The sequence below is a fragment of the Aplosporella prunicola genome (genome assembly GCF_010093885.1).
Source record: "Aplosporella prunicola CBS 121167 unplaced genomic scaffold K452scaffold_51, whole genome shotgun sequence".
NCBI lineage: Eukaryota > Fungi > Ascomycota > Dothideomycetes > Botryosphaeriales > Aplosporellaceae > Aplosporella > Aplosporella prunicola.
Genome location: NW_022983579.1, coordinates 317 through 15,834, shown reverse-complemented (window position 1 = coordinate 15,834; position 15,518 = coordinate 317). Strand labels below are relative to the sequence as shown.

The 15,518-nt window shown below is 53.1% G+C and overlaps 6 protein-coding genes across 6 annotated transcripts; 3 read left to right on the top strand and 3 right to left on the bottom strand.

Annotated features, from left to right (window-relative positions):
* Positions 1-121: 121 nt before the first annotated feature.
* Positions 122-1,940, top strand: K452DRAFT_138111 (uncharacterized protein). The gene is made up of 3 exons (XM_033535361.1): positions 122-875; positions 933-1,730; positions 1,803-1,940. Exons 1-3 carry the CDS (start codon positions 207-209, stop codon positions 1,872-1,874), a joined length of 1,539 nt encoding a protein of 512 aa, XP_033392050.1. The 5' UTR covers positions 122-206; the 3' UTR covers positions 1,875-1,940.
* A 2,587-nt stretch (positions 1,941-4,527) lies between these two features.
* K452DRAFT_302824 (uncharacterized protein) lies at positions 4,528-6,116 on the top strand (the record flags this gene model as incomplete). The annotated part of the gene is made up of 3 exons (XM_033542640.1): positions 4,528-4,698; positions 4,799-6,024; positions 6,077-6,116. The coding sequence occupies 3 exons, from the start codon at positions 4,528-4,530 to the stop codon at positions 6,114-6,116; spliced, it is 1,437 nt and encodes a 478-aa protein (XP_033392049.1).
* A 1,140-nt stretch (positions 6,117-7,256) lies between these two features.
* Positions 7,257-9,123, bottom strand: K452DRAFT_362590 (uncharacterized protein). The gene is made up of 4 exons (XM_033546515.1): positions 9,089-9,123; positions 8,712-9,032; positions 8,327-8,663; positions 7,257-8,275 (listed from the first exon to the last, which is right to left on the bottom strand). The coding sequence occupies exons 2-4, from the start codon at positions 8,882-8,884 to the stop codon at positions 7,553-7,555; spliced, it is 1,233 nt and encodes a 410-aa protein (XP_033392048.1). The 5' UTR covers positions 8,885-9,032; positions 9,089-9,123; the 3' UTR covers positions 7,257-7,552.
* Positions 9,124-9,767: 644 nt separating this feature from the next.
* On the bottom strand, positions 9,768-11,126 carry K452DRAFT_280095 (uncharacterized protein). Its single transcript, XM_033539441.1, has 3 exons — positions 11,024-11,126; positions 10,443-10,952; positions 9,768-10,390 (listed from the first exon to the last, which is right to left on the bottom strand). Exons 1-3 carry the CDS (start codon positions 11,049-11,051, stop codon positions 9,993-9,995), a joined length of 936 nt encoding a protein of 311 aa, XP_033392047.1. The 5' UTR covers positions 11,052-11,126; the 3' UTR covers positions 9,768-9,992.
* A 981-nt stretch (positions 11,127-12,107) lies between these two features.
* K452DRAFT_138095 (uncharacterized protein) lies at positions 12,108-13,266 on the bottom strand. The gene has a single exon (XM_033535360.1). It carries the CDS (start codon positions 12,941-12,943, stop codon positions 12,344-12,346), a length of 600 nt encoding a protein of 199 aa, XP_033392046.1. The 5' UTR covers positions 12,944-13,266; the 3' UTR covers positions 12,108-12,343.
* Positions 13,267-13,617: 351 nt separating this feature from the next.
* Positions 13,618-14,836, top strand: K452DRAFT_344003 (uncharacterized protein; the record flags this gene model as incomplete). The annotated part of the gene is made up of 2 exons (XM_033545419.1): positions 13,618-14,235; positions 14,294-14,836. The coding sequence occupies exons 1-2, from the start codon at positions 13,780-13,782 to the stop codon at positions 14,834-14,836; spliced, it is 999 nt and encodes a 332-aa protein (XP_033392045.1). The 5' UTR covers positions 13,618-13,779.
* Positions 14,837-15,518: the final 682 nt, after the last annotated feature.

The window sequence follows — 15,518 nt, the reverse complement described above, 5'->3', positions numbered from 1 at the left end:
GTTGCGAGGTCGCATATAGGAATACCCTTACGGAACGGCGTCACGGTTTGAATTTATAGATGAACGGACTGGTACGCTTTATGACTTTGTGGTACATGAACAACTTGCTGACGACAACAGCGCGATACTACGTGACGTATCTTGTTGGCGCTCAAGGGAGCAACATTTCTTAATCCTTCTGTTCATTTCTAGAGCAAGCTGTCCTCATGGAGCTCGAGGTTGGCATTCAAATGTTCCGCATCGGCCTTTTGTCATGGGTAAGGTTGAGATGCGCCGCCGTCGACGACTGGCCTGGTGGCAGCGTGTCGCAATTGTTTACGCGGAAAGAGAACGACCGGCGCGCACTTAGTGACTGTCTGCTCACATCTTCTTCCATGTTTCTGTGGCTTTACAACTTTCCCTGCTTGGTTAGCGTACTGACAGCCACACTGACGGTCATAACACGGTCGGCGTTCACATACAGTCACCACGGCAGCGCACATAAGCGCTCTCAGCTCTCAACCCCACGTTCCTTTGTCCTCCGCCGACTTTCGTTTCCATCGCGACTTGACGCAATCGATCGAGCATCCGCAACCATGACGTCGTGCGCGGAGTGCAGCCGCTACTTCAGCATGCGCGACGTGGCAAACCACGACAACGTCTACAATGCGCTCTGTCAAGTCTCGCTCGCCGTCGACCATCAGATGATCTCTGCCTACCTCACCACTCTCGGACAGCAGCGCCGTACGAACAACTTCAGTGTCGACATCTCCCTGAGCTTCGAGGTCAACGGCGCTGATATCAAGGTCAAGTCGGACGTTGATCTCTACAACCCTCAGAGGGCTCTGGTCGCTCTTCCTGCGCAGGTTCAAGCTCAGGCTCAGGCCAATCCGCAGGTACATGCTCATCCCCGTGTCACTTGTGGTCAACGTCAAGCTCAAAGTGAAGTCCAGGGTCAAGCTCAGGCTCGCCAGCCTCAAGTTCAGCCCCAAGGTCAGCCTCAAGGCCAGCCCCAGCAGGAGCCCGCTGCTCCCCCTCACCCCGCCGGACTCATGATGCAGCAGAACGGCGGCGCGCACCACCACCACCCCGGCACGTACAATCTCCGCGTCAACGGCATGGCCGTCCCCCAGATGCCGCAGGGCGCCGCCCCCAACCCCGGCCCCGGCTTTGGCCCCGGCCCCAACCCCGCTCCCGGTCCTGGTCCCGGTCCTGGTCCGATCGCTCCGAACACGAACGCCGTCGTCACCGGTGTCGACTGCCATGGCAATGTCCGCACTGTCGCCACCAACAACGCCCCCATGGCGCACCCGCACCGCCACTCGGCCCCCGTCCTTGGTAACCATGGGTACGACAACTACAACAACTACATGCAGCATGGGCACCCGGGCTTGCTGAACGGAGCCAACATGGGCATGGGCATGGGCATGGCTGGTCCCCCCGGTCTCTTTGGTCCTCCTGGTCCTCCCGGTCTCTTTGGTCCGCCTGGTCCGAATGGTCCGAATGGTCAACCTGGTCCGTACGGTCCCCCTCCCCCGATTTTCGCCGCAGGCACGATGCGCCAGCAAGAGCAGCTCGCACAGCTCCAACAGCAGCAGCTTGCACAGCTGCACCGGTACCAGCAACAGCAGCAGCAGCAGCAGCAGCAAGCCGGCGTCAAGCGCGAGCGTGAAGTCGCTGCTGGTGGCGAGAACGAGGAGGGTGGCGCGAAGAAGTGCGGAAAGAAGAGCGCGAAGACTGGTGCCGATGCTGTGAGTGCTGTCTAAGCCGAGTGTTTTGTTGTTGTGGTCGTTGGATTCACTGACGTACATCCTTCTGCGCAGAACAACGGCGGTGGCGCAACCAGCGCGTGCGCGAAGCGCAAGGCCGCGGCGGAGCAGGCTGCTGGCGAGTGAGTGAGTGAGCGAGTGGCCTTGTGTCATGGACTCCAGCCTGTCCTGGAGCGGCATGTCTGTCTGTGCGATCGGTGGCAGTGCTCTCTAGGGAGGAGTTGATGCCGGGACATACATGGTGCTTGCTTGCTTGTTTACTTGCTGGAACGGCGTCTCGGTTGTGCGTGTGTGCTGGTACGCCCGCTACAGCGGCTTTCTGACGGCTTTGATGATTCACGATGTGGCAGAGTTTGGGTAGTTAGGTAGTTTGCTTGCTGTGTGGCTCGGTCGACGAGGCTGGGCTGGGTGGCTGCTTCTTCTTGAGCTTTGCGAATGCTACATACTACTTCTGTCTGACGTCTGAGGCTCTTGAGGAATGTGTGTGCTTATGTTTGGCTGGTCGTGCTTGTGCTTGTGGCTTGGGGCTTGCTTGCTGCTGCCTACAGTCTCTTGTTGGCTTTGTTCTACACTTGCCTGGAGGTTCTCCTGTAACCATTTCAGTGACGATGGGCATGTCGTGCATGTTGCTTTGGCACGTCTGAGCTGATGAGGCCCTGAATGCACAGGAGCTGGCACTCATGCTGCTCTAAGAAAGCTTTCTTTCTGGACAATGGGACCTCAAATGTGCTTGCCAAGACACTTCGCTTTGTTGTGGGACAAGGCCGGCACGTTGCCCTTAACCATGCTTTAACATGTGTACGAATATTGCAAAAAAGAAATTAAAAAGCAAAAGAATTCTTAACATTTACTTTGAGAGACAAAACTCTCATCCCCCTCATGCAGTTGCAAGAGGAAGGATTATCGAGAGAAAGCCATGTAGTTAGACGAAACCCTAAATCCCATGAGCTTTTTTATTAGGAAATCACTGATGTGATAATCACTCGGCCAGTGAACCAGCACGAGGACGTACAAACAAGTACACCAAAAAAATCTTGCTAAAAGGCTTTATAATACTAGAGAGTAGATGGCTGCGCGGCCTGCTTTAACATCAAAACTCTTATCCCCCCCTCTTGCGCTGCAAGAGAAGAAGATATTTAAGAGAAAGCCACGTAATCGGAAAGAGAGCCCCCAAATGCCATGAACCTTTTTATTAGATAATCGAAGTGATTACCACTCGGCCAGTGAACCAGCGCGAGGACGTACAAACAAGTACACTAAAAGATTTCGCTAAAAGGTTCTATAACCCCAAAGTAAGTTGGGTGAGTGCATAACTTCGCGTGACCTGCTTTAACAATGAAAAAGCAAAACTCTTATCCCCCTCTTACGTTGCAAGAGAGAGGATGCTTAAAAGAAAGCCCGGTAGTCAACAAGGTATGTGCTGTTAAAAACCTAAACCTTTTTATTAGATAACCGAAGCGATTACCACTCGGCCAGTGAGCCAGCACGAGGACGCACAAACAAGTGCACCAAATTTTTTGCTGAAAGGCTTTAAATCCTACAGTGGTTTTTGTGGGTGCATGGCTTCGCACGACCTGCTTTAACACGAATCTTTCATACAACAAACCACCAGTACGACAAGTACTACAAGAGATGGAATAGAACATATTAGATTGTAGATGTTCTCGGAATATCGCTCTATTTTCGCATCTCCTACCGAACCGACGGTGTTTTGCCTGCTGCACTAGCCTTCCGGGACACTGCCATCATCACTGCATGCGGTTTCGGTGTCTAAGAAAGACGGATTCTTACATTGGTCTACACAGTCGCAGCATCCCCTATATTCTCATTGTTCCTCTGATGTTCCTTGCGCGAAGCCATCTTCGCCGGCTCTTAAAAACTTTCGTAGAAGACTCCCTGTCTAGGCCATGCGGCATTGTAGGTTGGTGCCAGTTCTATTGGCGCTGTTGCCGAGAGGGAAGAGGGAAGTGATGGAGTGAGAGGCAAAAAAAAATTTGGGACTGCGAAATTTGTGTATAATTTGCAGAACGGTGGTTGTATCTGCCATGAAGAGTGTACCGGATTAAACTACAGCTACTCTATCATTCAAGATTCTTTAGTGAAACGGGTGGCTGTTCAGGTCGGAAACCACTGTGGGTATTGAATCTCCCCATCTTTTCGTCTGAGGAGCTCTTGGATGGGCGCGATCGCCGGTGCAAATCGCTTTTAGGGCGGCGAGGGATCATTCTGCTGGTCATTCATGTTGGCGTTGGTAATTTTTGTTGGGGTGAGGGAGGGAAGAAAGGCTTGGGAGGAAAAGCAGACGCGTGTTGGTCCTGAAGGTCGACAGCCGTGGACCTTACTGGTGACCCAATCATTAATATAACGTCTACTTAGGTTTGTAGTCTCATAGGTGTCGGGTAGGTATGTCGGGGCCAGTGCTTGTCTTACAAAGTAACGTTCTGTAGATTCTTTCGCCTAATCGCTCTATGGACTTTGGCTTTGTGATACAGCTTTTATCAGTATATATTACGAGATTACGAAACCTAGAGTCTGTTAGCTTGAGATCACAGATTTGGAGGAATATGAGTAGTGATGACTGGACGGCATTTCAGTGATGCCATGGCCCGTGTTCGCGTATGGTGCTGGTGACTGAATGGTTAACAGAATCTTCTTAAACCACCTCTTAACATTCATTAGTGCATTCACACGGCATTCACCCAAGCTTTCCCCACACTATATATTTCCACTTCGCCATGCTCTCAAAATCTTACACTCCGATGCATTCGGCCCCGCGAAAATGGCCCGCCCGCCCGTCACCGCACCGCACGGCTTCCGCGCCGATATTGGTAAACGTTTGACAGCTCAACTGCACGAAGCCGCTACTCGCCGGGACTTGTCTCCAACCAGTCGCCGGGCTCTCAACCGTGTTGCTAACTCGCTCAGACGGCAGAGGCGCGGTCGCGAAGTGGTAGGTCTCACTCTAACTCTATGTCTTTCACCTTCCGCCTGACCGGCACCCTTCCGACGCGGCTTTTCTAAACGCAAGTCTGACACTTTTTCTTCAACAGGCCAACCAGCCCGCCAATGTCCAACCTACTGTCACTCAGCACGCTCTTGTCGCTGATCAGATTGCCGAGCCCACCGACAACCAGTCCACCGGCGACCAGTTCATCGGCGACCAGTCCATCGACGAGCAATTCACTGACGAGCAGCCCACCGGCGACCAATCCAATGACGACCAGTCCAGTGATGAGCAGCCCACCGTCACTCAGCACGCACCTACCGCTGATCAGTTTATCGTCACTGAACATGACGAGACCAACGAGCAGGGCGTCTTAGACCAACAGCCTGATGACGGCCAGCAACCCATTGACGACGAGCAGGATGAAACCTCCGCCACCGTGCCTTCCTCGACCAAGCGTCGGTTCCCGCCCAACTTGCCTTATAACCAATGCTGCGACGATACTCAGAAGGAGCGGGATCGCTCCATCAAGGGAGTGCGCGAGGACTGGGACATTCTCCCATCTGTCCAGAACATTCTAGAGTGTCTTGATTTAGACATGCGTCCACTAGTCGATCCTACTCCAGGTCGGGTGAGCTCTCACTCCAAGAGATCGGTGCTGGAGGTCGGAAATAGAACAAACATCCAAGAGAAGCCTGCCAGAGACGTTTCGTCGCAATTTTTGTCGAGTCTCCGTAGGTTTGCCGGTTTGACCCTTCAAAAGCGACTTTACGGCGTCGCCATTCTCCGCGACCAGCAGTATCAGCGTCAGCGCCCTGTTAGCCCTTCGAGCTGGAAGAATGTGATGGAATTATTGCATTGCGATATCCTTGCCGCAATCGACCATGAAGAGCTTCTCCAGTCTAAGGGCGAGGGCGCACTCGCAGTTGTTCCTACCATTTCTGCGTCCGATGTCGCCGCCCTGTCTGACGCTGCCGAGAAGGACCTTTTGCTCGAAGCTCGCCTCATCTTGGAGACCAACGCTGCGTTTTTCGCGGACAACAGTACCACCTTGAGCCTTGAGGACGTTTTGCATGTTGAGTCCGTTGACGACCTGGATTTGAAAGCACTGAGAGCCACTGTCTTCGAGGCTCGTCAGAACGAGAGTACCGCTCGTAATGGTTTGATGCAGAGCGTGGGACATCTCAAGAACCTTCAGCAGAGGGATATCTCTTCCCCTGCCATTGATGATGCACTGAGCAAAATTGGTGCATCCCTCAACCTGGCTCGTCGTCTTAGCCTCCGTAGGTACTACCTACAGCGCTTTTACAAGTTCAAGAAGGTCCAACACAAGTGAGTCTGAGCGGCCCACACTGTTTCGGTCCTCAATACTGACACTTTTTAGTTCTACGAACGCGACCATTACCGCTCTCTTCGCTCCTTAGGTCTCTGAAAAGTGTCATAGACGTACGTTGGACTTGGACTGGGTGTTAGAATGAAGGCATGGTTCCGTAGCCTCATGTTTCGGAGCCTGTGGAAGCTTGTGGGTGGTTCTGCAGATGGGTGCTTCATGGGCATAAAACAAAGAATTGGACTGTGTAGAAATTCATTGGAGAGCTAGCTATCCACGATTTCGTATCTACACAATGAGGTTTCCTGTGTACCCACTGCAAAGCCCTTGAGCTGGAGCGGGATCGTATTCCATGAAGTGATATCAAATGGCATATACATTTCTCATCCAAGCTTATACGACACTAGTCGCATATTTCCATGCCTTTGTAGTTTTATTAAATCTCTATCCATAGCAATCCAGGCGTGGTTTAAGCTGATATGGCTACTAGTCCGTTTGAAAAGGTTTGAGCACGACACACAATTTGTATGACGAGACATATATAACATACGTGGAGCGACATGAATAGCAGCCTCTTAATAAACCTAGAGAGGGATTATGGCTAGATGATGTGGCGGTCAGAAATGTGAAAGAATACGTGTTAAGTAAGAAGGCCTCTTTGTCTCTTTATCAATTGCAAATGCGAAAATTTTAGCGTACTCGTTTGTACGTCCTCGCGCTGACTCACTGGCCGAGTGGTAGTCACATTAAGTTTGGTTATCTAATAAAAAGGGTTTAGGTTTTTAGGAGCACATACCTATTTTGACTACCTGGCTTTCTCTTAAGAGTCCTCTCTCTTGCAATGCAAGAGGAGGATAAGAGTTTTGCTTTTTGAAAATAATTTATTCTTATATAGACAACTCTATAATTTTACATGTTAAAGGTTCTCTTGGAGTTCGGACGTTCGAACCACTCAACATGCAAGCCGTGACATACACTTTTTACAGATCCTTTGTACTCAATTGCGACGGTTGCACTAAGTTATGCGTCAGCAGGGTCCAACGCCTATGCTAGTGGCCTACGGCATCCCGCAGCAGCAGCCTATTCTACGATATTGCGTTTATCCTGCACTACGCCGCGCCACAGCTCTTACGACCAAGACGGGGAAGGCCATGACCACTCACTAGCACAAAGCACCAAACCCCAAAACACAAAACCGAAGTATCAAGCAAAGAAGCAAGCAATCATAAAAGAAAACCCATATCTCATTATACTTGTCTCATAAGCATTAAGCCTGTCCAGCAAACTAAGAACTACTACCCAACTAACAAAGTAACTTCATAGCAAAGCCACCAGAAGAATCAGCAAAAGGGGTATCCGTGTCTTCCACCACCATCAGAACTAACCAATCCCTTCAAGAATTACCACCACCTTCAACAATGTATTATCCGCGCATACCACCGCATGCACGATACTCCAGCACGCACGCGATCCACCAGTAAAGGGAAGAACTGGTCAATACCATCACACGAAGCGTGAGGCCACTCAAACTTAGACCATGTGCTCCGGCGGCGCAGTGCCTCCCACCGGCCTACGCTCAATGCTGTGACGCACACCGTTGCCAGTGCCAGCACCATGACCGTAGCCATGGCCATGGCCGTGACCATACCCGCTCGCAGCGCCCGCCGCACTGGCCAAGCCACCAGAAGCAGCCGTGGCATCGAATGGCGCGCCACCGATCGCGGCCAAACCATCCATAGTACCCCAGCCCGCCTTTCTCGTCCACATCGCATCGTGGAAGCCCATGAACGGCGCGGCCGCCTCGCCGCCACCGTACGTGAACGGAGCGTGGCGCACGAGCGGGACGTGGTTGAAGCGGAAGTCCCAGACGGACGCGTAGACCATGCGGTAAGCGGTGAAGGCCATGAGAGTGCCGATGACGGCGCCGGCGACCACGTCGTACCAGTTGTGGAACTTATCGATGGTGAGGGCACCGCCGATGAGGGTGGCGGCGAGCAGGGGAGCCATCACTGCGATCAATTTCCACATCGCAGGGTGGTAGTTGGAGCAGACCTTGAGCTTGGCGTTGAGGTAAAGGGAGAGGTAGACGAAGCCGGCGAAGGCTGCCGTCGTATGGCCAGAAGGCATAGACTCCAAGCTGTCGTTGATCGCAGACGGGTCGCCGGTGCAGACGCTGCGGTCGTAGAAGAGCATCTTCAGTCCATTGCCAGTCTGCGCGCCGGTGAGGGGCACGGCAGGCTTGCAGACATCGTACTGGAGGCTTGTTAGTATTTGTAGTGCTGGAACGATTCAGCGAAGACATACAAAGTGAGGCCTCAGACCACCAATGAGCCACTTGACGAAGACCTGGAAGACGGCAGCTGTGATGAGCGAGTACAGCAGACCGATGATGGAGTTGTTCAGGTCCCAGAAGCTGCGAATGCGAATCTGGCAGATGAAGAAGATGGCAATAGGCACCAGAGCGGCCAAAAGAGCAGCAGCCCAGATGGGAATGATCTCATGGCGGCGCGGGTACGCGAAGTCCGGGTAGACGACCTGACCGTCTTCGAAGTAGACAGGGAAGGAACGGGAGGGAGCAGGGTCAGCTTGGTAGACACCGAGGCCAATGGCGCCCATGACGGCCATGGTGAGGATGTCAAGCCTGGAAATCGTTAGGCGTGTCGCGGACTGGTTCACGGAAGTGCCTTACCATGTCGTCTTCAGCCACTGGCCAAAAGGAGGACGGCGGTTGAACGATCCATCGCCATAGGTGTGGTGGCGACCCGTCTTCTCAGCGTGATGACCGTTAGCTGGGGCAGTGCTGCCAGTGCTGTGGGCCGTGTTCGCATCGGCGGGCCTGGTGTTGCGCGAGAAGAGACCCATTGTGATTGCGTCGGGACTGGCGAGTGGAGGAAAGTTGCTGAAGCCTCGAGCTTGGGCGAGGGCAACGAACTGGAGTTAGTGCTTAGGCAAGGGAGGGATGGAGAAGGCAGGAACGAAGGTCGGCCCCTCGCGAGCTCTTGTACGCGCGCTGCGACAACAGCAAACGTCAGTTACGCGCAAAACAAGATCACAGGGCCGTCTTACCCGTGTTAGCTAGACAACAACGCACTGGAGCAACGCTTGGCTGAGCTTGTCATGGCCAGAAAAGCTTGGCTGCGGGAAGGGAGGATGACGTAGCGTCCATGTCCCTGCTTTCGTCTGGGGGAGCGGCCCGTGCACGCCTGGCCAGGACCTGTTTCGTGCACAGCATCTCATCCGTTCGGCTCGTCTTTGCCAGAACCCTTGTCCCTTACCTAACTAGTCGCACGCTATTGCATCTTCAGCACATCATCCAGCACACCAGCTGCGCAAGCTCGTCTTTGTTCCTACACTAGCTTCGTATCTCGCTCCATCCCAAGCCACAGGGGCGCAGCACAGCCAGATCAATAGCGTCAACAGCGTCAACGGCGTCACCTACCTGCGCAAACCATCTTTGCCATAACTCCCATCACCCACTGGCCAATTCAGTACGACAGATTGCGACAGCCACGTGCGGACCAACCCAAGGCATGGTTGCACAACAGGAAACTCCGTGGGTCTGAAACAATACCGAAACCCATTATTCCGGTCCCGCAAACGTCAGTCGGCGTGGTGCACGGGCAAGGTCTGTGGTTGGCTGCAGTGACGCACGCTGCAGACCAGGGACGGACGGATGTGGCTTGTTGACGTGGTCGAAAAGTTTGTCGCTCGAGCCACGCAATATGGAGAAAGAGGTCCAGATCGCAGACGACATAGGGGTAAGATTAGGAAGTTGATGTAACGGTCTCTAGATTTCAAACTTTCTTGCTCTTTGCAGTCGTCGCGCACTTACTCTATGTACTGTGTATGGGATATCGACACGCACCGTCTATGCTCTATGAACAGTGACTCATCTCAGCCATCTCTTGCAGACAATGAACCAGCATACCTGTGCATCCAACTCTCTCCGCCACTTTGTATCTTGTCCCGCTTACTGGAAGTAGCCGGGGAAGAGCCAGCTCAGCTTGTCCAGCGCCTCCTTCTTGCGGCCCTCGGGCTTGGTGATACCGCCGGCGAACTTCATCTGGCCCTCGAGGTGCTTCGCAGAGACGAGATCACTGTGCTCCTGGGCGGACAGGGCATCAAGGACGGCACCGATGAAACGGCGCGCGTTCTCGCTGTTGGCCTTCATGTGGCCCATGACCATCTCGACGTTGACGTCCTCGGTCGTGTGCCAGCAGTCGTAGTCGGTGGCCATGCAGATCATCTGGTAGCCAATTTCAGCCTCGCGCGCCAGCTTGGCCTCGGGCAGCGCCGACATGTTGATGACACTGCCACCCCAGCTGCGGTACAGGTTGGACTCGGCGCGGGTTGAGAACTGAGGACCCTCTGTCGTAGTGTTAGTCACAGCCCAATCAGCCGTACGTCCGAGTTTACATACCCATGACAACCAGCGTGCCCTTGTCGTGCAGCGTGACGCCCTCGCCCTCGAGACTGTGGCCGCACTTGCGCACAACCTTGGCAAGACCCTCGTCGAAGGGGTCGCCGAAGCCAACGTGACCGACCATGCCACCCTCGAAGAAGGTGAAGGGCCGGATGCCCTTGGTGCGGTCGATGATTTGGTCCGGGACGACGAAGTCGCGCGGCCGCACCTCCTCCCTCAGACTGCCGACGGCGCTGAATGCGATGATGGTGCGCACGCCAATGCTGCGCAGAGCGGCAATGTTGGCCTGGCTCGGGACCTCGTGAGGAGCCAATTCGTGGTTTAGGCCGTGACGCGAGAGGAAGGCGATCGGGATCGGCTTGCCCGTTGTGGGGGACGGGTGGTGCAGGATCGAGATGGGCGACGACGGGATGCCCCAGGGAGTGCTGACATTGAGAGTCGCGGCGAGCGTGAAGTTAGGGAGCGACTGCAGGCCGGTGCCGCCAATGACGGCGATGTGGACGGGGTCTGCAGGTGTTAGCAGCGGCAGAGATTGCGCGTCGAAAGCGCGCAGTGAGGGATTCGAGATGCGCAATTACCCGGGTACGAAGTAGCAACGTCGGCCATGATTCTTTTCGAGGGCAGGAAGACAGAGCGGGTGAAGTTGAGAGAACGGAGGAGAGATGGTGGAGGAACGAAGCGCATTCGGGTCGTGTTGGCGGCACAGAAATTCTGGTTCCCCGCCAGATGACGCGATGCAGGGATTGAATTTCTAGCGGCCATTAGCCTGATCTGTCCGCATGCTTATCCAAACCTCACGCCTCGCTTCTTGCGAGCGGCTTCTTTTATTTTGATGTCTTTTTGCGGCAATCCACGCTAAAATTTATCCAATGTCTGAGTAAGTCTCCTGCCCTCGAGCTACAGGCATCTCGCGCTACAGAGGAATGGAATATATCCTTCGCCCTGCTGCTCATTTTCCGTGCACACCATGTATATCTTCTTAGTACAGCTTTCTCATCTCACATGCAAATGTTTTGACTGAAAGGGTTTTCGTTGAATGTTTTGCAGCTTTCATCAAGTATCTGGTCAGAAGACAAGCTAACTACCCATTGTACAACAGCCCCAATGGAAGTAGCGGTACCAATTCCGTATCAATTCCCGAGCCACTGCCTTCCGGTGTCGTGTTGTGCCTGAGAGCCCCATGCATACGTTAATGCGTATATCATTTGTGGGACTTCGGAGCAGGGTAGGGGGAGTAACGGAAAAAATTACCAAACTTCTTGACAGGCTTACGGGAGAACGTGACCATCGTCTTGGCCTTTTCCTCGCGGACGTGCTTCACATAAGCCACGTGGCTCTTCGTGACCGAAGCACGGTAGAGGGCGATAGTCAGGTCGTGAAGGGCACGCATCTCGCCGATGGCATTTGCGTGACGGTACGTCTCAGTGACTTGCTTTAAGTTGTTGTGGACGTCAACGTAGCGTCTCACGACGTAGTCGAACTTGCTGCGGAGAAAGTCCTCTGATGAAGAGATCATGACCCCAGGGACAATTACGTTAGTGATGTCAACTTTCTCCTTCCTCGCCCATCTTCCAAAGTTCGTCTCAGTGCGTTCGCCCTTGATCAGCTTCAGGCAGTTGTCAGCATCCCAACGAATCAGGTTCCCCTGACTAACGGCATCCGTAGAAGATGTCTTGGAACCGAGAGGCTTCAAAGTCGGGTCCTCAGATGGCAGAGGTGTTGAATCAGGCTTCGAACTGGACACATGCTCGCCACCACTGATCGCCTCACCGATCCTATTCATGGCATTGTTGATATCCGATACGAGCAACTCATGTATGCCGCGTATCCTTGAGTTCCCGCGGTGGCGCTCACCGCGCTCTAAGGCTAGTAGGTTTCGACCGTAGTTGCGATTATAGCTAGTCAGCGTACTTTGCAAGCGTTGAAGAGAAGCCGACAGGCCAGTCGTGTGGATGCTTGGGTACTCCTCGGTCGGCGAACTTTACGTGTACCCTGTGCTGTGGGCCAGCTCCGTAACGGCTTTCGACCTCCTCCCACGGCGCCATCCCGCCCACGAATTCCAGAAATCCAGAAAAGTCAGCGGGATCAAAGCCCCAGGCTACCATAGCGCGGCGGATCCACGACTCACGTTCCATCTGCTTGGCTGGCACGCAGTCCTTGTAAGCAAATGATTTACCGACGTCTGTCACCTTGGGCTTCGGGCGGACGTCGCTCGCAACAGGGAGGTCCCGATGATCGTCAGTGGCATTGCCGAGGATGTAGTCGGAGCAAGCTTGGTCGATTTCGCCACGGTTGCGAGTCGAGCGAGGTTGGTTGTCCTGGCCGCGTCTGCGAGCCATGACGGCTTGAGTGCCAGTCTTCGAGCCTGCGACGATGACACTGTCTAGCTTGAAGTCGTTACAACCATCAGCAGAGTGCAGTAAAAGGACAGGGCTAGTACTGGGAGGGGTGCCGTCAGGCGGCGGGCGCGAGCTGTTGGTATTGTCGGTGTTGGACATTTTGGGTTGTCGTTTGGTTGTGGCTTGAAGGTGTGGTGGAGATGGATGGAGTTGAACTTGTCAACGACTGAAGGCGTGTGTTAAAATATTAGAGACAGTGAGTTAGCCTGCAACCCGATGAAGTTAGTCGGCCGACCAAGCAGATCTTCGATATGGGGGCAGGCCAGCTTACAGTCACTCTACACTCCAGATTGGCTACGACGGCTTGGTTGGTCAGCAGCTCCCGACTGTTGAGATTAGTGTTGACTGCTCAAAGCATCTCTCTAGTTATTAGGGCAGAGATGTGCGTAAGGGTATGCAAATTCTAGCCGAATATACTGACGAGTGCCTTTCCAAGGGTCCGAATCTGCTGAGCGCGGAAGAGGTGAGTGTGCGCGTAGGACCCGTGGGTTTCGCTACGAGGGAAACGCTGAGAGGATCCGGTGATACGGGACGGGTGCCTCGAGGCTGAGTACTCGGTTGTTCCAGCCTCCGCGATTCCGCCTGAACCGTATGCTTCTTATTGTGCTAGCATCCAGACAGCGTCGCTACTGTCTCGACCTAACAAATCATTTTCTACCGACATGAAATATCAATATCCGTGGACTCGACTGAGGAACAGAGTCCGTTCTCTTGCCCCAGGCCCGCCGTATATGGTAGCTTGCTATATTTCACGCAAGGTTCGAAAGTATGGGGGCGCAGCCACTGTAAAATTTCAACGCCTTTCAATGTGTTAACAGGCTGATGGTAACTAACTTAGGGTGTTACCATTTTTTAGCGTCGCTTCCTATAAAGCCCCGCTTCCCTCGTTCCTTCCACCCAATTCCAGTGCATACTCGCCTCGCACACAATTCGCAATGTCTTCGTTTAGAGACATCATACTTTCTATCAACCCAAGTCTCGAATTTGTCAACCCCCGCCCCGCCAGCTCGCACCCTGTCAGCTCACGCTCTGCCGACCCTCGCTCTGTCGGACCTCGATCTGACGGCTCTCGCCCTGCCGACTCTGGGTCTCACCATGCCAGCTCTCACCCCGACAACTCTCAACCTGGCAATTCCTACCATCGCAATCTCCAACCTGCCAGCTCTCCACAGGTCGCAAGTCATTCTTCAACCAAGGACGATGATACCTCGATCATTAGCAACTCCCTCACAACCGACCACCATGCGACCGTGAACGCCGAGCTAGCTTCATTTCAAGACGAGCATACCGACAGCAGCGGTTACAGCACCCAAAGCGACACAGAGTTCAGCAAATCTGACGAGGAAGCTACCGATGATGATGGTGAATCCACCGAAAGTGAAGATGATGAAGTAAGTCCAAACCCTTGACTTAAGAAAACGAATTCTACACTGATGTTTCTCAATCTAGATACAATCTAGCCGCCCAACCAAGCGCATGCAGTTCCAGCTGGCGATGAACTATCAACAGTGCAACGATAACTCGAAAAAGGTCAGGGACCGTGACATCGGAGCGATTGGTGATGATTGGAAGAGAGATGGCGAGGTCTTCCAGGACATTACACAGTGGTGGGGTCACCACCGTCCCGTCCATTCGCCTTGCAGCGGTGGCATCGGCCTGCACAAGTTCGCGTCCAGTGCCCACCCGCGCAATACCCTTGTAGACAAGATGGCGCGGGATTGTTCCTCGAACTTTCTAGAGGCGTGGAAGCAGCTTTCTAGTCTTACCCGTGGCAACAGGGATGAAGGTGTGAATTTGGCGATCAAGAAGGCCAACGAACGTCAAGCCGAAGGTTCTCGCAACTCTTACAAGAACGTCCCTGAGGTTATGCTCGGAGATATCGTAAAGGCCGTTGATGAACTGAACGGCCGCACCACTACACCAACAAAAAAGCGTGCTCAAAAGACTTTCGCAGTCAGAAAGGCTAGTGGTCGTGATTCTAAGGGTCAGTAAAGAGAATGTTTTACACTTCTGCGGTATGAAGCATTGTGTATCAGTCGGATAGGGTAGAATTGCGACAAGAAAATGAAAACTACTGGTTAGCCTGTGTTGAAGTGCGCACATGAGCAATAAAATTGCATGTCTATAGAGAAAAATCGACAACTACAATAAGTTCTGGAAACAACGACATCATATCTAGGATTCTCTTGTCGAAAGAGCGCCAAAGCTGTAGTAAAGGGAATTTCTTGGCCCTTAGTCAGCTAACACAAAAGGGGGCTTATATGCTGGTTAAGCCAGTTTCCTTGCAATATGGTTCCGCCGGTTGGTGCAGTGGTATTAGGTACCAATCTCCATTGCCCAACACAAGTTCGAATCTGGCCAAACGCAAAGCCTAATTAGCTAGAGCACATGTTTCACGTACAGCTCCAGCTCATTATCGTGTGAGCTGGGGCAGTGCAAGAGATTCTTTGCCGTCCTATGCGGGTTGAGTGTAAAGCCTCTAGATAATCGGAATCCTTTTTGTTTGTTTAACTTTTTATTCTTTGTTCGCTACCATCCAAGGTTTTAGAATCCTGGAGATAGATAGAGCTTGGTGGTTGTTCTCTAGTGTTCTTATGTCTAGCTTTAATACGTCAAGAGAAGCGGCACAAAGAAGTTTATGTCGGAGGCCAGATTGGTCAGTGCTGCGTTAATT